The sequence below is a fragment of the Cannabis sativa genome, chromosome 6, assembly GCF_029168945.1.
Source record: "Cannabis sativa cultivar Pink pepper isolate KNU-18-1 chromosome 6, ASM2916894v1, whole genome shotgun sequence".
Taxonomy (NCBI): domain Eukaryota; kingdom Viridiplantae; phylum Streptophyta; class Magnoliopsida; order Rosales; family Cannabaceae; genus Cannabis; species Cannabis sativa.
In genome coordinates, this window is record NC_083606.1 from 4,080,268 (window position 1) to 4,104,342 (window position 24,075).

The 24,075-nt window shown below is 27.1% G+C and overlaps 2 protein-coding genes, 1 long non-coding RNA gene and 1 pseudogene across 5 annotated transcripts; 2 read left to right on the plus strand and 2 right to left on the minus strand.

Moving 5' to 3' along the window:
- Positions 1–1,058: 1,058 nt before the first annotated feature.
- On the minus strand, positions 1,059–4,016 carry LOC115695631 (probable xyloglucan endotransglucosylase/hydrolase protein 23). The gene is made up of 3 exons (XM_030622683.2): positions 3,376–4,016; positions 3,084–3,277; positions 1,059–1,617 (listed from the first exon to the last, which is right to left on the minus strand). Exons 1-3 carry the CDS (start codon positions 3,643–3,645, stop codon positions 1,215–1,217), a joined length of 867 nt encoding a protein of 288 aa, XP_030478543.2. The 5' UTR covers positions 3,646–4,016; the 3' UTR covers positions 1,059–1,214.
- A 2,533-nt stretch (positions 4,017–6,549) lies between these two features.
- Positions 6,550–10,346, plus strand: LOC115695630 (probable xyloglucan endotransglucosylase/hydrolase protein 23). 3 transcript variants are annotated; one of them, XM_061116892.1, is made up of 6 exons: positions 6,550–7,044; positions 7,198–7,391; positions 7,777–8,808; positions 9,037–9,221; positions 9,962–10,060; positions 10,147–10,346. In XM_061116892.1, exons 1-3 carry the CDS (start codon positions 6,769–6,771, stop codon positions 8,180–8,182), a joined length of 876 nt encoding a protein of 291 aa, XP_060972875.1. In that variant the 5' UTR covers positions 6,550–6,768; the 3' UTR covers positions 8,183–8,808; positions 9,037–9,221; positions 9,962–10,060; positions 10,147–10,346. The 3 variants fall into 3 exon arrangements, with proteins under 3 accessions (XP_060972875.1, XP_060972876.1, XP_030478542.2); XM_061116893.1 differs by having other exon boundaries at positions 9,039–9,221; positions 9,944–10,060; XM_030622682.2 differs by having other exon boundaries at positions 7,777–9,221; positions 9,944–10,060.
- Positions 10,347–17,190: 6,844 nt separating this feature from the next.
- Positions 17,191–18,805, plus strand: LOC133029096 (probable xyloglucan endotransglucosylase/hydrolase protein 21; annotated as a pseudogene).
- A 365-nt stretch (positions 18,806–19,170) lies between these two features.
- Positions 19,171–22,847, minus strand: LOC115712182 (uncharacterized). The gene is made up of 4 exons (XR_004010798.2): positions 22,524–22,847; positions 22,007–22,078; positions 21,093–21,145; positions 19,171–19,547 (listed from the first exon to the last, which is right to left on the minus strand). It is a non-coding gene; the product is annotated as an uncharacterized LOC115712182 (long non-coding RNA).
- Positions 22,848–24,075: the final 1,228 nt, after the last annotated feature.

Sequence of the window (24,075 nt, forward strand, 5' to 3'; positions counted from 1 at the left end):
AGATCTCATATAAATTAAACTATAAAGATCTCTATTATGATGTAGCACCAATAATTATTCATTATAAAAATTCTTATTTTTAGTTACAACAAAATTTTTCATTAAAAGTAAAAAACAAAAAATTATAATTAATTATAGATCATTATTCTATGTTGTGACTAAAAAATCCGTTGCTTAAAATTTTTGTCACAAAAATTATAATTTATTGTGACTAAATCTATTTTTAGTCAAAATACTTATTGTGACTAAAACTAAATTAGTGACAACTTATATTTAAATACTGTGTTTTAATTATAAATTAAATCAAGTTTATAATAGCTTCATAAATATTGAAGCATCATATTCAATTAAGTTTGATTATCTTGGATAATATATTATAAATTCAACCTATCATTTTGGAAACATGTTAATTCAATTATTTATTCTTACTACAAACAAATTCTCTAAACAAAATAATAAAAAAAATATATAAAAAATACAATTAAAAAAATAAAAAACTTTTGCAAAAATATACATACCTTTTTATATATATATATATATTTTAAATTACCATATTTCCTTTGATAAACAGCCATAATTTTTAATATTAGGAAAATTATAACTTAATTTTTATATGATAGTGTACATTATAGTTATAAGTAAATTTATTGTTTTGAAAATTTTAAATAATTTAATTTATAAAAGTAGAATTTAAAATGTGTATTATTTTATTATACACGTACAATCAATTATTTAAAATTTATTTTCGATATACTAAATAATCCAAAAAATTTTAAAAATAAACAAAAACATTACTATAAATTATAATATACACCAATAATATATATTATAACTAGTCAATAATTTTTAGAAGAGTGCTAATTACAATTTTTTGTTACAATCTCTTAATCAATTTTTACGTTCAAATTCACATGCTAAATTATTTTTTTCAAATACTTTTTATAACAGTATTCGTTATAGTTACAGTATCATCCATGTAAATTTTGAAAAATTATAAATTATTTACAGTACCGAAAATAAAAATTCTTGATTTTTCAGTTTACCACGCATGTTTAATAAACTTCAAACATAATTTTGATATTGTAAATTATTCAAAATTTTACAAAATTTTAAAGGGATGATATTGTAAGCATACCAAACACTGTCATGAAAAAATAATTAAAAATATTTTACATATATTTTGAATACAAAAATTAATTAAAAAATTGTAATAATTATTTTGTATTGGCACATTCTGGAGGGAGACCCTGGGAAAATCTCTTCTTATCAGTACAATAATTATAGATTCTATAATTCTTTTGGACCCATTCCAGTTTCTTTTTGTCGGTACCGTCGAGATTCTGATTGAGCCAATTTTTGGGCCTAGATTTTGAACCCAATGGGCCACATGAAGAATGGCCTGAGGCCCATAAACAAGCCTGAGTAGCATTGAAATTCCTGTAAGAAGCAGTAAATGGGGCCTGAGTCCAATCTGTCTTCACTAAACCACCTCTTGTGGCCCAATCATCTGCATTCCAAAGACTTGAATGGATTTTCATTGATTGATTCTTTGGGAATGGTATTCCACTTGATTCCATGTTTTTGAACTCTCTTATTGGAACTTTATCTACATAAAATCTACAATCATAAATAAAATATATAATTAGTACATATATATATATATAAGTATATGATTTTGTCTCGTGATGTACTTTCACGGAATGTATTCTGTGGTACATTAGATGGGTCTCAGGGTACATTAAATGAGTATCAGGGTACATTTCTACTTTTTAACCCTAATTACTCCTAGATCAATCTCAACCGTCAGATCAAATAACTCTCTCATCTGACGGCTACCGTACATCACGGATTACAATCCGTGAAAGTACAATAACGGAACAAAATCATATCTCATATATATAATAAAGTAGTGTTTAATTTACAACAGTTATAAGCTTTTACTAATAATCTTCATTTTTCATAAAAAAAAAAAAGTGTTTATGTTATATGTATATAATGATTGTTAGAGATGTATAATATATTGGAAAATACTAAATTTATCTCTATTAAAAAACATAGAATTTGATTATAAAAAATGAACTTATAGGGATTAATTGTTATTGCATTTTTAAAACTGAAGGACTTAATCTCTAAAAAAAGATTTTTTAGGGACTAAATTGCTAAAATAAAAATCATGGCTTAGAGGAGTTTTAATTTGGAATAATTATATAAGACACTATTTTTTGTAAAATATTTACATTTTTACGTTCAAAGAATATTTTTCTTTTTTACATTTTTACGGTTTTCCAAAAAATAACACGAAAACAACATAAAATCAACAAGAAAATTACATAAAAGTAACATCAAAATAACAACAAAAAATAACTTACATATAACAAAAAATCAACAACAAATTAACAAAATTACAACATAAAAAGACCGTATTTTCTGTAAATAAAATAAAAAAAATCGTAAAAATATTTAAAATTCCGTGAAATTGTATTTTTGTAATTTTTTTTGTTGTTTTTATAAAATAATCCCTTTTAATTTAGGAGAATTTTTAACAATACCTTTTTTTTTATGTTTTATTTAAAATTCTGCAATTTAAAATTATATTTACAAAAAATATATCTATAAAGTTTTAAAATTATAAAAATACATTTTTATCAGTAAAAAAAAAAAAAAAAAAAACAACTAAAAAAATAACAAAACATCAACCTCACGACACTTATAAAACAATTTCATGATAACTGTAATAAAACTATAACTAAATTATAAAACAACAAAAAAAAAAGTTTATTATTTTTATTGAAGATATGTGTTTTTGTAAATAAAAAATTTTAAAGTATAAATTCAAAAAAAAAAAAAACTTGTGTTGATAGATTTTTATAATCAATTATGTAAAATTTTCATTAATTTAATGTACAAACTACAAAGGGCAAGTTAATTAGTAGGTCAAGTAATACTTAGGTGCAAAAGTTAATTATGTGACTTTGACAATTTTCTTTTCATTGTATCTTATATTAATTAGTAATTACACTAAGTTGAAATATAATAAATAATATTTTTTTTAAGTATAATAACAAATACTAAATTAATCTTACACAACACGTTGAGGGTTCCAAAGAATTGAGTAGGTATGAAAATCAGCCGTTGGATCAAACCAAAGATAAAATTGTTCTTCTCTATCTCCTTTTCCTTGAGTGTAAACATTGGTATGAACAATGTAAGGATCACCACTCAAATTTCCCAAAAACTCAAAATCAATCTCATCCCATTTTGACCCATTTGAAGAAAACTGCAAATATTTATATTAATTGATCATCAAAACTAATATTAAAAAAAACATTTTGAAAAACAACAAATAATAATAATAATAATAAAAAAAAATCTTACATAATAAGCCGTGACAATTCCAGCCGAATTTCCAGGCACAAGTTTAATTTGCATATCAATTTTACCAAATAAATACTCAAATTTGGATTGAAAACCAGAGCCAGAAGTTTTATCAAGAGAAAGTGTGAGAAGGGTTCCATTGTTGAGAATTTTAGCTCTACCATCTCCCCAAGTGATATCAAAATCTTGGTTAAAATTACCACCATAAGACAAATGAGCACAAGCCAAAATTGAGCTAAACAACACAACAATATTTATTGTAAGTGTCATATTGAGCCTCACAATTGGTTTGTTTTCTTTTGTATATATTCTGAAAAATGAGTTATGGGGTTTTGAGCTTTATATATGAGTAGGACTAGCAAGTGATGATGAGGTAGTTAGCTGGATAGCTTAGGTGTAAGATATATAAATACATAACATTGTTTTGGTGGGTTTCATTGGATTTTTGGGTGAGACTTAAAAAAGAGAGAAAATGTGTATAGTAATTAATTTAAATAGGGAAAAAATGACATGTTGTGAAGAAAAAAAGAGGTGGTGGCAGTGAGAAGGAGTGGTATTTAGGAGAGAGTGTAATCATGTGCATGTCATCACAATGACAAGTTGACACCAAAACCATGGAATATTTAACACTTGTTTGGTTTTAACTTTTAATTTACTACCATTTTGTGATGTGTCACTTATTTGCATCAGAAATTAATTGTATATATTCATACATAAATTTATATAGCTTTGAGTGAAAGTCTTATGTATATGATGAAATATGAATCACATAATAGTCTTTGGTGTATTAATATGTGAGAGATGGTTAAAGTTGACAATTTGGGGAATAGAGTTGACAACAACACAATTCATGTTCATATTTGATCCTTATAGTTTACATGTAGTCTCACAACTTCTTAATTTGTATTATAAATATTAAATCCCTATAGTTTTTTTAATATATAAAATCAATTATATGCTTATGTAAATAAAATGAACTTATTAAGTTAAGTTAATATAAAGATTATGCTAATTAATTAAATTATGCAGTAGAGCTAAAATTGAGTGATTACATCTTCTGTGGTTGGACTAGATCTGTGCTTAGGGTCCAACTAAAAATTTAGCAATCTATAGCTCGCTGCGTTCATATCAATATTCCAAAGAAATAGCTAGTTAGGTAAAGTTAACAAGTTGTTAGTTTTAACCAAAAACTAGAAACCTATGCTTTATGATTAAGGATTATTTTTAAAAAAAATAATGAAAAAATTATAAAATATAGTTGTACAGAATCTTGAATATTTTTTTTACAGTTTTCAAGATTTTATTTACAAAAAACACTATGTTATATTTTTATTATTTTGTTGTTGGTTTTTTGTTATTTGTATATTATTTTAATGTTACTTGGATGTTATAGTTCTCTTACTTTTATATAATTCTTCTGTTATTTTCGTGTTGTTTTTATAAAGATAATATATATATATAAATATATAAATTTAAAAATAAAAGTGTAAAAATTTTACCAAAAATATTACTTCCTATAAATTTCTCTTATAATTAATAAGGGATAGCTTGGTAATAACTAAGTTAGTTATATATTGTGAGGCCATAGTCTCAAAATTAATAAATCCCTTATCTTCGTAGATAGGTCTTTGATAATTATTAATTAGTTGGTATTGATTTTGAAATCAGTATGATATATTATATAATCTTCATATATAAATATTAAATATCACTTGGCTGAGGTTTTACCCAAAAAAACGCAAATATCTATATCGGTAATTTACATAGAAATTTTAACGCCAAAACATGCATGCATGCATGCATATTTAATTGAAAAGTGATCTTACTTCACAATATATATCATACTTATTTATTTCTCGGCTCTGAAATTTAGTAAAACATATTAAAATCAGCAAAAAAAAAAATGTGTAATTTTATAAGAGAATTTTTTTGGGCTTATGGACTAAGTGGACACTATGCATGGACCTAACCTATCTATATGTAGGACCGAACCGCATGCAGGATGCGAAATCTATTGAAGAAATTATACTATATTCTTTTTATATTGTTCTCTTTTATTTTTACCCTCTTTTTTAAAATCTATCATTTTTACCTCTTTTTTTAAACATTGTATCAATTTTGCCTCTGTCACTTCAAGATACTCTCCATGTGACTCTCTTATGTCAGAGTATTTTGGGTACAATACATATAAAAAGAGGTATGTTTCAATTAAATATAAAATTAGAGGTAAATTTGATTAATTGATTAATAAAAGTGGTATTTTTCAACTTACCCCAAATCAAAAGTAAATATGCTCAGTGTATATTAAAAGTAAATTTTTTTTAAAAGTATACTAATTTTGACAAATTATCAGTTTAGATTTTATGTTCTTAGTAGTTTTATTTTGAACTCTTTATTTTATAAAAAGATTACAATTAGGAGCTTAAGATCATAATATTTTTCAATATTGACCAAAATGTATACCTTAGTTAACTATAGTAAAAATTATACAATTTTAAATCTTATATTTTAGTATAATTAATGACCCCTAAATTTTTTAGAAATCATGTTTTAAAATAACTTTTTAGTAATTGAAATTAAAATTGCAGGCCCAGCTTGCTTTAGCCTAGAACCAGCCCTGAATGAATATTATTAAGCCAATAAATAAAATTTAAAAGAGTTTTTACACCACATACTGAAATGTTCAACTTTTTTTACTGTGGAGCAGAATTTTTTTTTTTTTTCAAAAATACTGTACAAGTAAAACTGTGTACTGTGTTAAGTTTTCACTCTTGTTTCATGATTGTCTTTTAGTTGTTCAAATGTTGTTTTAATAATTCTGTTTTGTTGTTTTATGGTTGTTTTATAAAAAAGACAGTATTTTTGTTAAAAAAATTCTATGTAACAGTAAAATTGTTAATTTTTAGTCAAAATCTAATATTTTTGAAAAATCCCCTCAAAAAGCTAGCATATATTGGCTTACCATATGTATTTTGCATTAGATATAGTTGCCAAAAAAAGCATGGGGTAGGTGAACATAACCTAGGCAAATCCAACTATCTATCTAATTTACTACTAAATTAATAATAAGAATTATTATATCCCTTATTACACGTTATGGGCTTGAAAATGATTTAACTATAAATATAATTATAATAATAATAATAACATGAACAAAACTCCAATTTTCTTAATTCACTTTCTGCTCTAGTGCTCCACAGCTATATATGTATGCTCCCCACCACTGAGAAAGATTCCCCACACAACTCTACTACTTAATTACTTATGACCACTTTCATAATAATCACACTATATAAATACTACCCACCCACAACCCCATAAATTAACAACATTAATAATAACATATCATCATCTTCTTCTTCTTCTCAATACCAAAATTACACTCTTTCAAAAATGTTATTATTTGTCTTGATTATTACTATTATTAGTTCTTCATTGAATACTAATATTAATGTAGTTGGTGCTAGTAACAACTTTTATGAAGATGTAGACATTACTTGGGGTGATGGGCGTGCAAAGATACTAAACCGAGGCAAAGTTGTTACTCTATCACTTGACCAAATTTCAGGCTCAGGTCTTCAATCCAAGAATCAATTCCTTTATGGCAAATTCGATATGAAGCTCAAGCTTGTTCCTGGTAACTCTGCAGGTGTCGTCACTGCTTATTATGTACGTAATAATTAATCTTACGAGCAATACTTTGCATTTCACTTGAATTCACATTCCGAGCCATTTGACAACACATGATTTAATCAAGATATGAAGTATAATTTAAAAATTTGAAACTAAATATAATTCCTTATATTTGTGTTTTATATATAGTTAAGGTCAGAAGGGTCAACATGGGATGAATTGGACTTTGAGTTCTTGGGGAATCTAAGTGGTGAGCCTTACATAGTACACACTAATGTTTATAGTCAAGGAAAAGGTGATAGAGAGATGCAATTCTATCTATGGTTTGATCCCACAGCTAAGTTCCATACATATTCCATTCTTTGGAACCCATCTCATGTTGTGTAAGTCGTTTAGTGCCACGTGACTTTAAAGACTCAAATAATATTATTTACTCTTAGGAAAATTTACATGATATACTAATTTTTGTTATTTTTTTACAAAAATATTGTCAGACGTTTTTTTTTACTTTTTTACTGTGTTTTTTTATAAGTTTCATATTGCAGTATACTGTGTTACGTTTTCACTGGTGTTCTACTGGTGTTTTTTAATTGTTTTACTGTTGTTTTAAGTTATTCTATTTTGTGTTTTACTAGTGTTTTATAAAAACACAATATTTTTAAAAAAAATTCCGTGCAACAGTATTTTTGTAAAAATTAATTCAAATTCCAATATTTTTGTAAATTTCCCTACTCTTATCAATTGATGTTATTTATTTTTTGTGTTTAGATTTTCAATTGATGGTAAACCTATTAGAGAGTTCAAAAACTTGGAGGGTTTAGGTGTTGTTGGGTACCCAAAGAGCCAACCAATGAGAATGTACTCAAGCCTTTGGAATGCTGAAGATTGGGCCACAAGAGGTGGGCTTGTGAAGACTAATTGGACCGAAGGCCCATTTGTTGCAACATTGAGAGAGTTTAAAGTTGATGGCTGTGTTTGGTCCAATGGAGTTTCTTCATGCAATAATTCTAGTTCTAGTTCCAAGAATAATGAATGGGTTTCTGAAGAGCTTGATTTGAGTAGCAAAAAGAGACTGAAATGGGTTCAGAATAATTACATGGTTTATAATTACTGTGCTGACATTAAACGCTTTCCTCAGGGCCTTCCTTCAGAATGCACTGTCACCATTAAGTGAATATTAATTAATTGTAAATTATGATTAAATAAATAAATAAAGATGGTTATATCCTTTTTTTTTTGTTAGAAATATCAGATACTTCAAGAATTTCATGTGGTATACACTTTTTTACATTATATATCTTTATATATTAAAAGTGTCTATCTAACGGCATTTCTTGATTTAACGATTTTTTTAACGATTGTATTTTTTTTTTAACGGAAGTTTACGGCAAACGTTAACTATTGTATAACTATTTTCCGATTTTTCTCTTATCCCTTCCCAGAAGGACTATCAAAAGGTGTGATTCCCCATTCTATAACCATTTTTCACTTTTTCTCTTAATTTCTTATCAATTTCAATTCCAGAAGGACTATGAATTGGGTTAATTGCGATTCCAAAATTCTTCATCCCCTTTCTTCATTCGAATGATTCTTTCCAACTGTAACAATGGGTGTGCGATAAACAAATTAGAATTGTGATTCTTCATCCCCATTTTCGTAGACCTAGCTATCATTCACTCTCTCTCCCAATTTTTTCTCTAAATCGCACTCCCACCGACTGTTAGCAGTGAGAAATCTTAGGACCAGCAACAATCACTTCATCATTTTTGTTACCAATCTCTTAAGTTGGGTGGTGGTGGGGTAAGTACGAACTTCATCACAATTCATCTAACCTCTTTATAAATAAAGTTGTTGTAGTCATATAAACATGAATTTTATCATGTTCTTGATTCATGAATTGACATATATAAACTATTTTCAATCCCTGAATGAAATCAAAGACATGAATTCAAATACCATTCTCTACCATTATTGATCCTCTTTTATTGTAATTAATTCTTCTTACTTCTCTGCGATTTGTGGGTGAAGAGATCGACAAACCAAATCTGGGTGTTGAGATACGGTACGACATGGAAGGGGGAGAGGATACCGTTCCAAGATTGGGTCAATGTGGTGGCTTACGTTAGGGTTAAATGACGTGAATGATTCTGAAATTCTTCTTCCTCTTCCGCCACTACAATCGGCTTGCAACAATGACTACAACTCGATGGCTGGTTAGTGAATTTCTTCTTTAACTATTTTCTCGACTTTATTTTCTTCTTTAACGAAATGTGTTGCAGAGACAACTTTTCATGTACTGGTGTATTATGCTTTCTTTCTTTCTTTAAGTTTTAATGTCACAATTTGGTTTACTACAAAGTTTAACTAGGACAACCTTATAATATATATATGTACAGAGTACAATTGGTAATAAGTTTGTGTAGATAATTCATTGATCATAAATACACGACAGTGTGATAAATAAGCTTGTTTTTCTTCATTGAAATATTTTACTTAGATGATGGTTTTTCAGTTTTTTGTAAGATAGAAATGGTTGTGAAAATCCTTCACTATATATAATATCACTCATAATTCAGCCAACAAAATTCTTAATAAATAGGAAAAAAGGAAATGAAAAAAAAAATCTTATTTATGAATTATTTTGTGATGGAAAAGTTAAATAAAAAAGATATTAGCAAGAAGTTTAAATAAAAATGGGTTAGTAAATTATATTGGAAATATGAATTGTCTTTTGGAATCTTTTACTCTGCTATTGAGAAGACAAGTATTTGAAATTTGAATTGTCAATAGGTTCGTAATCTTTTAGTCTTCTTGAATTGGGAAGTCCTGCAGTTGTTTGGGGTATTGAAAAATGTCAGCCACTGAAGAGTAATTTGATGTATGCAGAAACAAGTTTAGTACTATTGTTTTAATTATATGCTGATTAAAAGCTTAGTTTGATAATTCATGGCAGAGATGGTGAGATTTTGTGATTTGCCGAGTGAAGTTGTGGAAAAATCATGTTGTGGGTACTTGCAATAGAGCTCATTTCTCAAGATACCCTCCAATGAAGGTGCATAGTTTGCTCAATCTGCTAGACTATAATTACTTTAATTATGAATAGAGTTTAATCTGAACTAATTTTTAAATTGTGATTAGGTACTACTAATGACACAGCAAAGTGGACCTCCTGGCCTTACTAATCACATTTAGAACCAGTTTTTATACTCCCTTGTTTTCTTGTTAAATTACTACCTTTACCTTACTTTGAAATTGTTTATTATATATTGTTGTAACATTAATATGACTACTATATAGCAATAAGTTGCAAATGCTGAGGCAAAGGTATTACTGTGCAATGTACGGAAAGCTGATGGGACACCATATATGATGTTAATAAACATAGATGGATGCTACTTGATCGATAGAAATTTCAATTTTAGAAGGGTTAAGATGAGATTCCCATTTCCTTGCAAACACACAAACTATGACCATGAAGTATATATACATATCATATATAATCCGAAAGAAATTCAGACAAACAGAAGAGAATGTATGGGTTTGTGACTTTTTTTGTGCAGTGATAGTGAGCCCATTTTACTTCACATTTACTTACTTCATTGTATATTTGTCTTTGTTCGCAATATTATGTGGAAAATCCGGTTTAGTTTAGTGGAAAGAATGAGGCTTTACTAATAGGAGCACTTGTTACGATTGCATGATTCTTTTTTATCAATCTTGATTAGCATTAATAAGCTATATCTATTTGTATATGGTATTTTCTCCCTTTGTCTTCTCTCTTTAATTATAATGTCCAACTTTATGATTACATGACTTTTGAGCACAATAATGTGTAGCCACTTTGGTATAGCTCAAGTGGTTGGGTGTGTGAGTGTGTGAGAGATGTATAGCGGGATGAGTTGAAATTCCCATTATAACATTTGAATAACAATGTGTATATTATAGGTTTATTTACACAATTATGACATTTTTAACAAGTTTACTTTCATAACATATATCGTTTATAAAATAATTTACAATTAATTACCGAATTTTTAAGCAAAAACCACTAGAACTAAAATAAAACTAATATTTACGTGGCTCGTCACGTAACTTTCATCTAGTATATATATATATTTACTAAGGAGAAAACAATGTTATTTTTATGTTTTATCCCAATGTTATATTATGTTTTAGCAATTTAAAAATAATTTAAAAATCACGATCTAAATAAGATTATAAAAAAATATTTGAAAAGTAAATTTTTTATAATTTTTGGGTAAATATTTCTAAAATAATTAAACCCTTATATATTATATGTAGATGGCATGCAATAATTAATTATAAATTATTTTTGTTTAGTTAGTCCATTTGTGTTGATTATGCTGATCACTAAACTAACAGTATTTACATGTAATTCCATTTACCTTTAAAAAAAATTATAAATCAATTCTAAATTAAACATGCTTTAAGTGATCAATTGGGTCTCCAACTAATGGTAAGGTCTAGCATATATTAATGGTGATAAGAAAACATCAATGAATAATAATTATGCAATATTATTTGCAAAGAGATAAATTGATTATTTTTTTTAAAAAAAAAAAGAGATAAATTGATTATTATTTTTTTTTAAACAGAGATAAATTGATTATTTTTTTTTTTCAAACAGAGATAAATTGATTATTGATGTCATTATAATAGTTATTTAAAAGTAATAGGCCTAATTAAATAATTTTAAGTTATTTTGCAATGATAACATTCTTTTGATAATTTATTCATAAATATATCTATATAATGTATAAAATAGGGTGTTAATGTGTCCAAAAATATATTTAGTCACAGTCGTTATTATATCAAAAATAATATATTTATAAATGAAAACCATTACCTTGTAATAGGGTCTCTATATATTTAGCAACATTAGTACCTTGTAATAGAGATTTATTACATTAATTTTATAATAATTATTTTTAATATAATTAATTACACTAATGGTGATCATATATCACCTTTAAATGCGCACTATAAGTACCATTTGTGCTTTTCAATATTTCTCTATTACATATTATATGAATAGATTTTACAATTAATCAAGTTTTACAAAACAATTAATAAAAGATTTTTGCTAATTAAATTGATTGCTTAGGGTTTAGATTCACAGTTGACATTATTTATTGGTTTACATGCAACTAGGGTTACATAAATATGTCTAAAAGTGTATTAGATTACTAGAATGAGACAAAGCTTTTATATATATTATGATTATTGTGGTTTAAGTCTTCCATGGCCAACTTATTCAGTGTATATATCTCAGTTGGCAAAACATGCACTTTACTCTTCGTTGACTTTCCAAGCATATAAAAGCTTTAGTTAATTAATAACTTATTATAATATATCTTACTAAACCTAATGACAATATTACGTATATATATATATATATATATATATATATATAGGTTACATGGTCGAGTATATATAGTACTATATATTCATTTAAATACAATAACTCAACTTTTCTTATAGTGGGTTTGTGTAAGGAATTATATATATATATATCCTTAATTACCTCTCTGCTAATTAATTACCGCCCCACTATGAAATAATGCTATATATATAGCTTGTTCTACTCATCATCATCTTTTTTCTTTTGAAAAATCTATTTTATTTTTTCTTTTACCAATTTAATTAAGTTTTATAGAGAGAGAGAGAGCCCGACAATAGAATGTGGATAGTAACAAACTGCATGGAATCTATATATGTGTGAATAAAAATACATAAAAAAACTAAAATAGAGTGTATTAGATGTTTAGTTAATGTTTTTAAATTTATTTAAATCTAATTTAATTATACATTAAATATTAAATTTAATTATTCAATTTGATCCAATTAATTTTAATTATCTAATCCATCTAATATCCAATAAATATTAAATATAGTTCTATCTATTAAATTATATATTAGTTTAATTTGAGTTTATCTAATATTTTAAACCTAGTTTTTTTGAATTGGAGTAGATATATTTAATATTTTAGGTCCAGTATATATTGAATTAGATTGGTCAATGTTAATTTTCATATATACATATATATAATTTACGTATAAAAATATAAAATCTAATTATTCATCTAAACTAAATAAAAATACTAATCAGTTCAATTAGATATAGATGTATATCATGTATTGGATTTTTGAACACCTCATCCAATCTGATCCAATTAAATATTTAAAAATAACTTCTAATTTGATCTGATCATAATTTGATATTCAATAATTGACGGTCAGTTGTCATTATAACTTAGATCGATTTATGAAAATTCCATCCATGTCCATGTCATTTTAATTGGAATATCATTGTGCCTCTTTATAATAATTGTAATTTTTAAAAATAAATATATATACATATATATATTTTTTATGAGGAACTTAGTTTTATATATACATATACATTATAAAAAATCTAATTTTTATTCACAACAAAATTTGAGACTAAAAGTAAAAAGATTGTCACTAATTATAAATGATTATTCCTATATTGTGACTAAAAGGTCTGTGGCTAAAGGTATTAGTCATAAAAATTACAATTTGTTGTGACTAAATGTATTTTTAATCATAATACTTGTCGTGACTAAAATTAAATTAGTGACAACTTGTAACTAAATACTATGTTTTAGTCACAAGTAATATTTTGTTGTGACTAAAAGTCACATTTAGTCAAAAAAAAAATTATATTGTAACTAAAAATTTATCACTAAAAATAAAATTTTTTTTATCATTATGTTTGTTTTCTTGCCTGCACTACGCTCGGTTTTTCCATTTAGAATTACAAAATTTCAACACAAGTAATATTGAAAGAGAGGGAAGTAAGATTCAAAGATAGTAATAAAATGCATGCATTTCTTTTACAAAAATATTATTATTTGAGATAACTTTTACAAAAATATTGCCACACGGAAAATTTTTTAAAAATACTGTATTTTTATAAAACACGAGTAGAACACAAAACAAAACAACTCAAAACAACAGTAGAACAACTAAAAAACACCAGTAGAACACCAGTGAAAACTTAATACAGTATATTGCAGTATGAAACTTATAAAAAAAATACTGTAAGAAAAGTAAAAAATACCACCTGATAGTATTTTTGTAAAAAAATAATAAAAGTTATTATACTATGTAAATTTCTCCTTTTTTATTATGAAATATACTCTCAATTACTTGGCACAACTCATCAACATCAAGGATGAAGTATTAGTCTAACTAATTACAAATTCTTACAAGAAACGAAAGAAGAATCATTCACAAAAACTTTACATATAATAATATTTTCTGAATTTTAGTGGGCCTTACGAAAAAAAAAAATTAGGTCCTTATTAAAAAAATGTGGTTTTTTCTAAAATTAATATAAAAAAAAAGGTGTAATTTTAAAAAGAGTAGCATTTTTTGGACCCCTAAGTTAGATGAGCACTAGGCGCGGGCCTACCCACCTTTGCTTATAGGACCGGCTTACTTAAAGAAGAGGAAATTACACTCTATACCCTTTTTATATTGCCCTTTTTTATTTTTACCCTCTTTTTTAAAATCTATTATTTTTACCTCTTTTTTTAAACATTGTACTAATTTTGCCCCTGTCACTTCAAGATACTCTCCATGTGAGTCTCTTATGTCAGGGTATTTTGGGTACAATATATATAAAAAGAGGTATGTTTCAATTAAATAAAACTAGAGGTAAATTTGATTAATTGATTAATAAAAGTGGTATTTTTCAACTTACCCCCCTTACTTAAATGAGAATATATATTGGGGTTCTTACACCACATACTGAAATTTTTAACTTTTTTACTTTTTTTAGGGAGGCAAATTTTTTTTTCAAAAATAGCGTGTAAGTTTTATATTGTGTACAATATTAAGTTTTTAGGGTTGTTCCATGTTTTTTTTTTAGTTGTTCCACTATTGTTTTAATTATTCTGTTTTGTTGTTTAATAAAAGGACACTATTTTTATAAAAAAAAAAAAAATTCGTGTAACAGTAAAATTGTAAATATGTTTGCCCAAAATTTAACATTTTTGTAAAGACTCCTATATATTAGCTATTAATCTTGTGTTTTTTTTTTTCTTTTTCAAAAACTAATAATACTTTAAAAAAAACATAGAATCATATATATATATATATATATATGCATGTAATAGTATGTATAAGAAGTAATTTTGTAATATGTTATTAAACTTCAATTGTACAGGGGGATTATTCCATAATAAAAAAAACTTGATACATAATAATAGTGTTATTATAATTAAGCATTGTCTATATAGTGGATTATTATGCTTTAAAGTTTAAATATTCCCCGGCATTTATATATCCAAACAAATGAAAATAAAAAATTAATAATAACATTATGGAATTTTTGTATGAAATTTGATTAATTAATACTACAAAAAACATGCATGTATATATATAATATTACATCTCTACAAGAAATTGGCTGAACCAATTGAGGAAGAACATTCCTCTCATTTATTCAAAACCTATAATAATAATATTACTTGCGTTGAAATTTCAATACCCTATTCGTTGCAGCTAACAACCAAATTAAAATTTGTTCAACTTATTATTAATTAACTTATGAAAAGCAATCAAAATTAGACCAGCAAAATTAATTAATAATAAATTTATATATTATGTATATATATTATTATGCCAAGTTGCGTGTGTTGTATATATAATAGAATTACAACTGTAAGTTGGGGGTCCCATACTAGAGATTTATAATTTGGCAAATGAAGCTTTGACTCATGTTTGGGTTAATGTAGAAAAAGCTAGATTCCTATAACTTAACATAACCAATTAATTCAATTAAGTAAAAAAACAAAATATTATTATTTAGTATTAGTGATATTTAATATATGACTTATTATAAAAAAAATTATTTTAGTCACAATAAAATTTGTGATTAAAAAATGAAAAATTATAATTTAATATAAATAATTATTTTTCTATATCTAAAACTAAATTATAAAAATTATAATTTATTGTCACTAAATGTATTTTTAGCCACAACATTTATTGTAATTAAAACAAAATTAATAATAACTTGTATCTAAATACTGTATATTACTTTTTAATGGCAAGTAATTTTTTGTGACTAAAATAATAATATTTTTTTGTAGTAAATTATGATGAGATGCCATTGTTTGAATATTTTATTTTTCTTTTATAATAATTATTAAACTAAAATATAATACTTTATTATAATATTATAATATGTTGTGATGGTGTTAGATATGTCTGGTAATTTGCTCTGTATTCAATTACAGCACATAAGAATTAGGGCCAATAGGAAAAGGAAAAAAAGTTGACCCTACATTTCTAAAGAAAAACATTAAAAAGCAGTTTAATTAATTCTTCTAAGAGGCTCTTAGAGAATCACTAGCTACTAATAACAAACTTTGCCATGAAAATGACATATATACAATATACATATAATATTATGATATTATTAGGATGAGAAAAACAAAAGAGTACTATTATAAGATATTAGTGGTGCATAACACCACTTAAAAACGTCTAATAAATAATTAAATATTTTATAATAATTATTAAATATATAGATGTGATCTTTAATTACTCACTACAAAATTTTTAATCACAATAAAATTTGTGGTTAAAAGTATAAAAGTTGTCTAATTACGAATCTTCATTCTTATATGGTAACTAAAAAGTCTATGACTAAAAATATTAGTTACAAAAATTACAATTTGTTGTGATTAAATGTGTTTTAATCACGATACTTATTATAACTAAAATTAAATTAGTGACAATTTGTATTTAAATACTATATTTTAGTTACAAGTAATTTTTTGTTGTGACTAAAAGTCATATTTAATCACAAAAATTTATGTTATAACTAAAAAATTATCACTAAAAATAATTATTTTTTACAAACTCTAATAACGATATAAAATTTTAAGTAATGTTAAAAATTACTAGTGCCTTTTTTTATTTCTCAAAACAAAATACACTAAATCAACATTAGTATTTTTAAAGCAATATAATTATAAGTTTAAGAGAGTTATAATATGTTTTTTTGGGATCCAGCTGGTTACATCTAATATCTTTTAACTTTGTTACTTTTCCCCACACGCTAAATTCACCAACTACTCCATAATTTTAAGATAACCTTCCAACACTTCTCTTTTCTCTCTTCACTATATAAATCTAATCTCATAATTCAAACTCAACATTAACTATAATTAAGTGTTAATTAATTCAGTGTTTTTCATTCATGGCTTTTTCTCAAAATTACCTAGGTTTCATTATAGCTTTTGTTACAAATTATTTTGTGTTGGTTACATTTGCTGGTAACTTCAACCAAGATTTTGATATAACTTGGGGAGATGGTCGTGGTAAAATAATCAACAATGGTGAGATTCTTTCTCTTTCATTGGACAAAGCCTCAGGCTCTGGATTTCAATCTAAGAGCCAATATTTGTTTGGGAAAATCGATATGCAAATCAAACTTGTTCCTAATAATTCTGCTGGTACTGTTACCGCTTACTATGTAAGTTAATAATTCATATATTATTATTATTACATGCAAATACATGCATATATATATGTATATGAATAATAACATCTTGATTGTTATATTATTTTTGTATGTATAGTTGAGATCAGAAGGTTCGAGTTGGGATGAAATAGATTTTGAGTTCTTTGGGGAATGTGAGTGGTGAGCCTTATATTGTACACACACAAATATTTTTAGCCAAGGCAAAGGCAATAGAGAGCAACAGTTTTATGTTTGGTTTGATCCAACTGCTCATTTCCACACTTACTCTATTCTTTGGAACCCTCAACATATTGTGTAAGTATATATTTATATATATACATAATATTTATATTTATGTACATAATATATATGTACATACTATTTTCTTTTACATAATATTTATATATATACTATTTTCTTTTTATTTTTAAATGCTAATATTTATTAACTCCAATAATATTGTGAATTTTGCATTATAATCAGGATATCCTTTTTAGGATAGGGCGGCTGGCCTTTGCTCAAAGCCCCTTTTGTTGATCTCTTTTCTTAAGATTTTTTTTTTAACATTAGTCTAAAAATATTTTTATTAAAAATACGGTTTAAAAATTTAATTGAATTTCATTTTATATCTCAAATAAAATATATATTATTAAAATTTAACTATAGACCCTATAAAAGTTAAAGATGGCACTAAAAGCACCTTATAATAAAAATAATATTGTTATTAGGTACTGTGTAACACAACAAAAGTGATATATATTATATTTTGTAAAGAAGTTTGCCAATTAATAATGATGAAAAATGTTCACATTTTTGTTTCTGTACAAGCTTATTTATTATATAAGACATCATCATAATATTGGAGTCAAATATATACATATAAATAATTTGTATCCACTCATAATGCATGCATGCAGGTTGTACGTAGATGGAACTCCCATCAGAGAGTTCAAAAACAAGGAGTCCATTGGGGTTCCTTACCCGAAAAACCAACCAATGAAGATCTACTCGAGCCTATGGAACGCGGAGGAGTGGGCCACGAGAGGTGGTCTGGTCAAGACCGATTGGACCCAAGCTCCTTTCACGGCTTCCTACAAAAAGTTCAACGATGATCAAGCTTGCGCTTGGTCGTGTTCTTCCTCATTCTCGTCGTCACCTTCTTGCTCCAACACTACTAATTCTGTCTTGGCACTACTACAAAAAGTATAATTCACGTCGGTTTTTAAGTGTCACTTAAAGAATTTACGTCGGTTTATAAAACCGACGTATATACCGTAGTCGCAAATAGTTTTTATTAGCGTCATTTTCAAAACGACGCAAAAAACAATTTTCGACATTTATAAACCGACGCTAAATACTTACTTTTCTATTTTATTTTATGTGTCGATTAAAAAATGACGCTAAATGTTTCATGGCATTTTAAAACTGTCACAAAAAACTTATTATGTCGGTTCAAAAATGTCATATCAATTGCCAAAATACTTTTTTTTTAACATATTGCGTCATTTATAAAATGAAGCACAAGTGTAGGTAAAGAAAAATTGTAAATTTTCATGCAATTTTTCCCACCTACATTATCAAATTTTAGAATCATTCTATATAATAGTAAATACATAATACAAAAAAAAGTTATAATAACATTTTTAAAACTTATATAAAATTAGTAATCAACTCTTTTAACTAATCACATAATACCAAAATTGTGTTAGTATACAAAATATTCCTTTTGTCATTTTCTTGTTAAGTACACTGAGTTGAGTCTCCACTCTGAAATTTCAGCTACAAACAGTAGGAAACCCCAAGATCACCAAGCATATGTAGCTTGAATCCAAGAGCGCGTCAAACACAGTGTAGGATGCAGTGTCAAAGTTGAAGAGCCATTAACTTGTATCGGCTGGGAACAACTAGAGATTTCAAGAATAGCTCCAGTCATTATTAATGGCCATTTCCAGTGATTTCCTTCGAATTCTCCTCTTTTCTTTGTAGACAGTCCAACTTCAGTCGATCTATCTCTTCTCTTCACATATACAAAACATAACACAGAGAAAAAAATGAATGGCATACCTGTGGATTCAATGAATGCTATCTCTTCTTTGAATAAATACTTAACGATAATCATAAGCTTATTATCTTAATAAACAATGAATGGCATACCTGGGGATTCAAAACATCCATCCGATTGATAATTTCATCCCAGCACAAAAAAAAAAACAAGTAGACAGTAAACATTAGTCATCACATTAATTAATATATATATAATACATTGAACAGCTTATAGCGTCGTAATATTTTTCTTAAAGCTGGATAAATTATACAAATGCATTCAAATCAAATCTCATTAATTAAAAAAAAAACTTATTTTTGTATTATTATTATTTAGGAATTTACTCATTGATAATCTCTAGCTATATAAGGCAATGCACCAAATTACGAATATGCAAGCTCTAAACAACTATATATAGGTGGTACTAGCTAGAATTCTAATAATAAAGTCTCACCACATTACATGAGAGCCCTTTTCATAAATATAATGAAGAGCACCAGTGGTTCTTTGTTTTTGATAGCCTATATTTTCTTAGTCTTCCTCTATAGGCAGGAGTGAAGTAAGTACTAAGTACTAATGAATTCTAAGCAAATATAAATATATCTAAGAATTGATCATGTATTTCATAATAAGAATATAATCTTTTAATAGTTTGTTGTGTTCATGTGTGTATAGGTTCACATAGTTTACATGGGTGAAAAACAACACCATGATCCTGAGCACGTAACCAATATGCACCATGAACGTATATGTATTTCATCAAGAATTTAATTAAAAGAAGGAAACTACTACAACATCAACAAACAATAATAATAATAATATCAGAAAATTAAAAAAGAGTAATGGAATGGATTACTAAATACTAGTTTTGATTGTGTTCCAGAAAAAGAGTAATGAGAAAAAAAATAGGAAGAATAAAGTAATTATCGGCTAATGGCTATGGTATCAATTTTTCTAACTTAAAATTTGCAATTATTGAAATACGTTTCTCCACTTAAAATTCTATTAGTCTTGAAAAAGCAAAACCTAAGGTGAATACAAAAAGCAAAAGAACAAAAGTTGAAAGAAAGAAAAGAACCGAATAGTTGAAAGAAAATAATGAGGAAGCGTAATTATGTGTGTAATTAGTAGGCTTTTAGTATTTCTTCGATGTGGTCTACTCTATATCTTAAGATCAGCTAAGTGAAAAACTACTCCGTGAAAAAAATATGTAGTTATAGATTCAGATTAATGCAGTAGCTATATAGCTAGCTTATATTATTTATGCATCAAATATAAACAAGTGAAAATCTATCAAATAGGCCAACAATGTATTAACTAATATGGGACCAATTGTCCCCAAAAAAATATGCAAATATATGGTAATTACAAGTGAAAAACTACCAAATAGGACAGCAATGTATAAACTATTCAAATTTCAAACACTAGTATAATTTTGTTTACCTTAAATCTTAGTAATATCAAAAGACGAAACCTGAGAAATGTAGTATATTAGACTAAGAAATAATGAATTCAAACCTTATTTTCACTTGACAATTCGACGAATCTTTTACGATCTGAGCAAGCTCCAACTGTTCATTCACATCAAACACACAACGATACAAGAACTACAATCAGATCAAAGGGATGAGAACAATACTTGCAATGATAAATAAATCTTATGCAAAAGCAGTTTACCTCAAACATTGAATGCGCACCAAAACAAATGACTAAATTAAAAATTAAGCACATATCAAGAGAAATGCATGCATGGCTTATACAAAATCAGAGGTAGCATATCACAGTAGAATGAAACGTATATAATAACCAACTCAAAATTTATATTCGATATATATGGCTAATTGAGTAATTTTTCAACAATAATTAAAATCTCTGGTTTTACAAGAAATTGAAAAGCGACATAATGGGGGACAAACCTAAAATCAAAAGAAAGAAAAAAAAAATGAAATAATGATCTTTTGTGAAGGACCAGCACTCATGATCTACCAAATAATGATCCTCAATCAACATGAATATCAATAAGAAAAAGGGACCAAGGTTATTAAAAAATTCTTCAATACTTTATCAAATCGAAATTTCAAAATAGCGGAGAATAAATAGAGTAATGAGTAAACATTGAATTCCATAGAGTACTAAACTGAATCTATGGTCCGCCTGTGCCATCGACGACAAGAAATGGGCATCAGAGATGGGTTGGAGATGGCAGAGAAGGAGAGAAGGAGAGCTTCAGGGTTTGGGAATGTTCTCTAAATCTCTAAAATACTTTTTCTGCCCTATGGTTTTGGGAACTCTACAACTTAAAACATTTAACTGCAACAACAAATCCTTTTTAACTGAATTCATAAATAAGGCCCTAATAGTTTCTCAAGTCATAATGGAACATCAGCAAATAGATTTAAATTTAAGGTGATGGTCGAATTCAAATAGCTCACCACTATATACTACCTCTGTAGTTCCAAAACTAATATTTCCAGGATGTTTAATCTCAATGTTCTTATTATTGCCTGCAAGTTAGAAAATAAATTAATGCTATTATCAACACAAGCCAAACTACATAGGAAAAGTACGAATAAACAAGCGTAATATAACCTGAATCATTAAATAGACCTAAATTTAATTTCTCTAACTAGTATTTTCTTGATTATACAATGAGCTCATCTTATGTAAACATACAAACAACACAAACTTGAGAGAATATCTAATCGATATTACTCTGAGATTGAAGTACCCTTTCAAAACTCATGAATGTAATAGAGCCATCCATAAAAAAAGAGCTACTGTCAGACATAAGCAAATCATCCAAAATTCTAACTTGTGCACTCCACTAAGAGTGCCTTCACCAATGAAGCAAATGAAATTCCTACTTCTAAGGTTTCGAAAAGGAAAAAAAATCTCATAAATGAACCCAAACAAATTATAGAAGTAACTAAGAGGAAGGAACCTTAATACCTGTGACATGGTCCTCTGTGAAGGCTACTCCGGCGGCGGCGGCAGACCAAGAAGCAAGGGACACAAAATGCGAGTTGGTTCGAGAGACGGGAGTATGCGTTTAGGGTATATCGACAAAAATAGCGAGAGAAAAATGTGAGGGAGGGAGAATCACGAGTGAGAGGAAACCAACTTTTAGGGATTACACTTTTTGAAGTGGATGAGATGGGGTGTAGTTGAATCCACTCGAGCCCTTTGGTTCTCTTCGACTGGGCGCAGTATTAAAGAGGACAGAGGAGCCGCCTGTTTCGCCAGAGAAAATTTGAAGAGAGTTAGGTTGTGAACAGTAGGCATCTGATTAGGTTTTAAGGATTTTACATTTTATTACGTCGGTTGCTGTCTCTTCTATTTCATTTTGTGTCGTTTTTAAAACCTCGCTAACACAATAGTCGAGTGTTAATAACAGACGTAAAATGAAAAGCAATTTTAAAATTTGTTCCTTTATTCTCGTCAGTTAATTTTTTACCGTCATTTTTTAAAAGACGCAAATAACATATTATTAGTGTCATTTTTAAAAAGACGGGTCAGTTATTTGGGTACTATTCACGTCGGTCAACGCTATGAACAGTAGCGTTGACCGACGTGAATAGTGTAATTTGTAGTAGTGTGGTTTCACAAGAATTGGACACAACAAGCCAGGAGAGACTCAAATGGGTTCAGAAGAATTACATGATTTATAATTATTGTACTGATACTAAGAGATTCCCACAAGGCCTCCCTAAAGAATGTATTGCAGCCAATAAACCCTAGGCTTTGAACTTATTATAATTAAAAATTCACATATATGTATATATATGTCATTTGTATTCCTTTTACTTATATTTATTTATTTATACACATGCATGACAATTAATTTGTTTGATAGAGCTATAAATTACGAGTGAGTTAATTTGATAATATTTTTTATTTTTTAAATTAGTAAAGTAAAAATATTTTTAATTTTTTGAAAAATTATTTTTACTTTTTAATTAAGAATCAAAATTTTGAAAAAATAAAATAGTTTTTAATTTTTTTTTAAAACAATTTTATAATCAATATTTTAGACTCCAATCCCAACTTAGACATTGAGACCTGCATCCAAACCCGGCCGGACCCAAACTTGTACCCCAAACCCTGGACCCAGACCCTGGCCCCGTACCCGAACCTCGACCTCTACTCGAACCTAGACCCTGGCTCTGCCCCCGGCACCGGCCTCAAAAACGACCCCAGACCCTGCCCCCAACCCTGACCCCAAAATTGACCCCGAAATCAAATTAAATAAAATTAAAAAAAAAATAAAATGAAAATAAAATTTACAGAGCACACTTTTGTTATCTGTTTTCAAAAACAAAAATTTTTGTGAATAAAAATTTAAAAACAAAAATACTACTCAACGCTACCTATATTTTAGTTTTTGACCAAAAGAATAAATAACTAATTATCCAATATACTTTTTGTTATTGTATACTACAAAAACTGCTATTTTTAGTCACATCATAATTTTTTTGTGATTAAATGTGACTTTAAGTTCCAA

Excerpts from the sequence above, each read along its gene's own strand:
- LOC115695630 (XM_030622682.2), top strand. The coding sequence starts at position 6,769 with ATGTTATTATTTGTCTTGATTATTACTATTATTAGTTCTTCATTGAAT. Across the intron at positions 7,045-7,197 it reads GTGTCGTCACTGCTTATTAT|TTAAGGTCAGAAGGGTCAAC; the intron begins GTACGTAATAAT and ends TTTTATATATAG. Across the intron at positions 7,392-7,776 it reads TGGAACCCATCTCATGTTGT|ATTTTCAATTGATGGTAAAC; the intron begins GTAAGTCGTTTA and ends TTTTGTGTTTAG.
- LOC115695631 (XM_030622683.2), bottom strand. The coding sequence starts at position 3,645 with ATGACACTTACAATAAATATTGTTGTGTTGTTTAGCTCAATTTTGGCT. Across the intron at positions 3,278-3,375 it reads GAATTGTCACGGCTTATTAT|TTTTCTTCAAATGGGTCAAA; the intron begins GTAAGATTTTTT and ends AAATATTTGCAG. Across the intron at positions 1,618-3,083 it reads TGGAACCCTCAACGTGTTGT|ATTTTATGTAGATAAAGTTC; the intron begins GTAAGATTAATT and ends TTATGATTGTAG.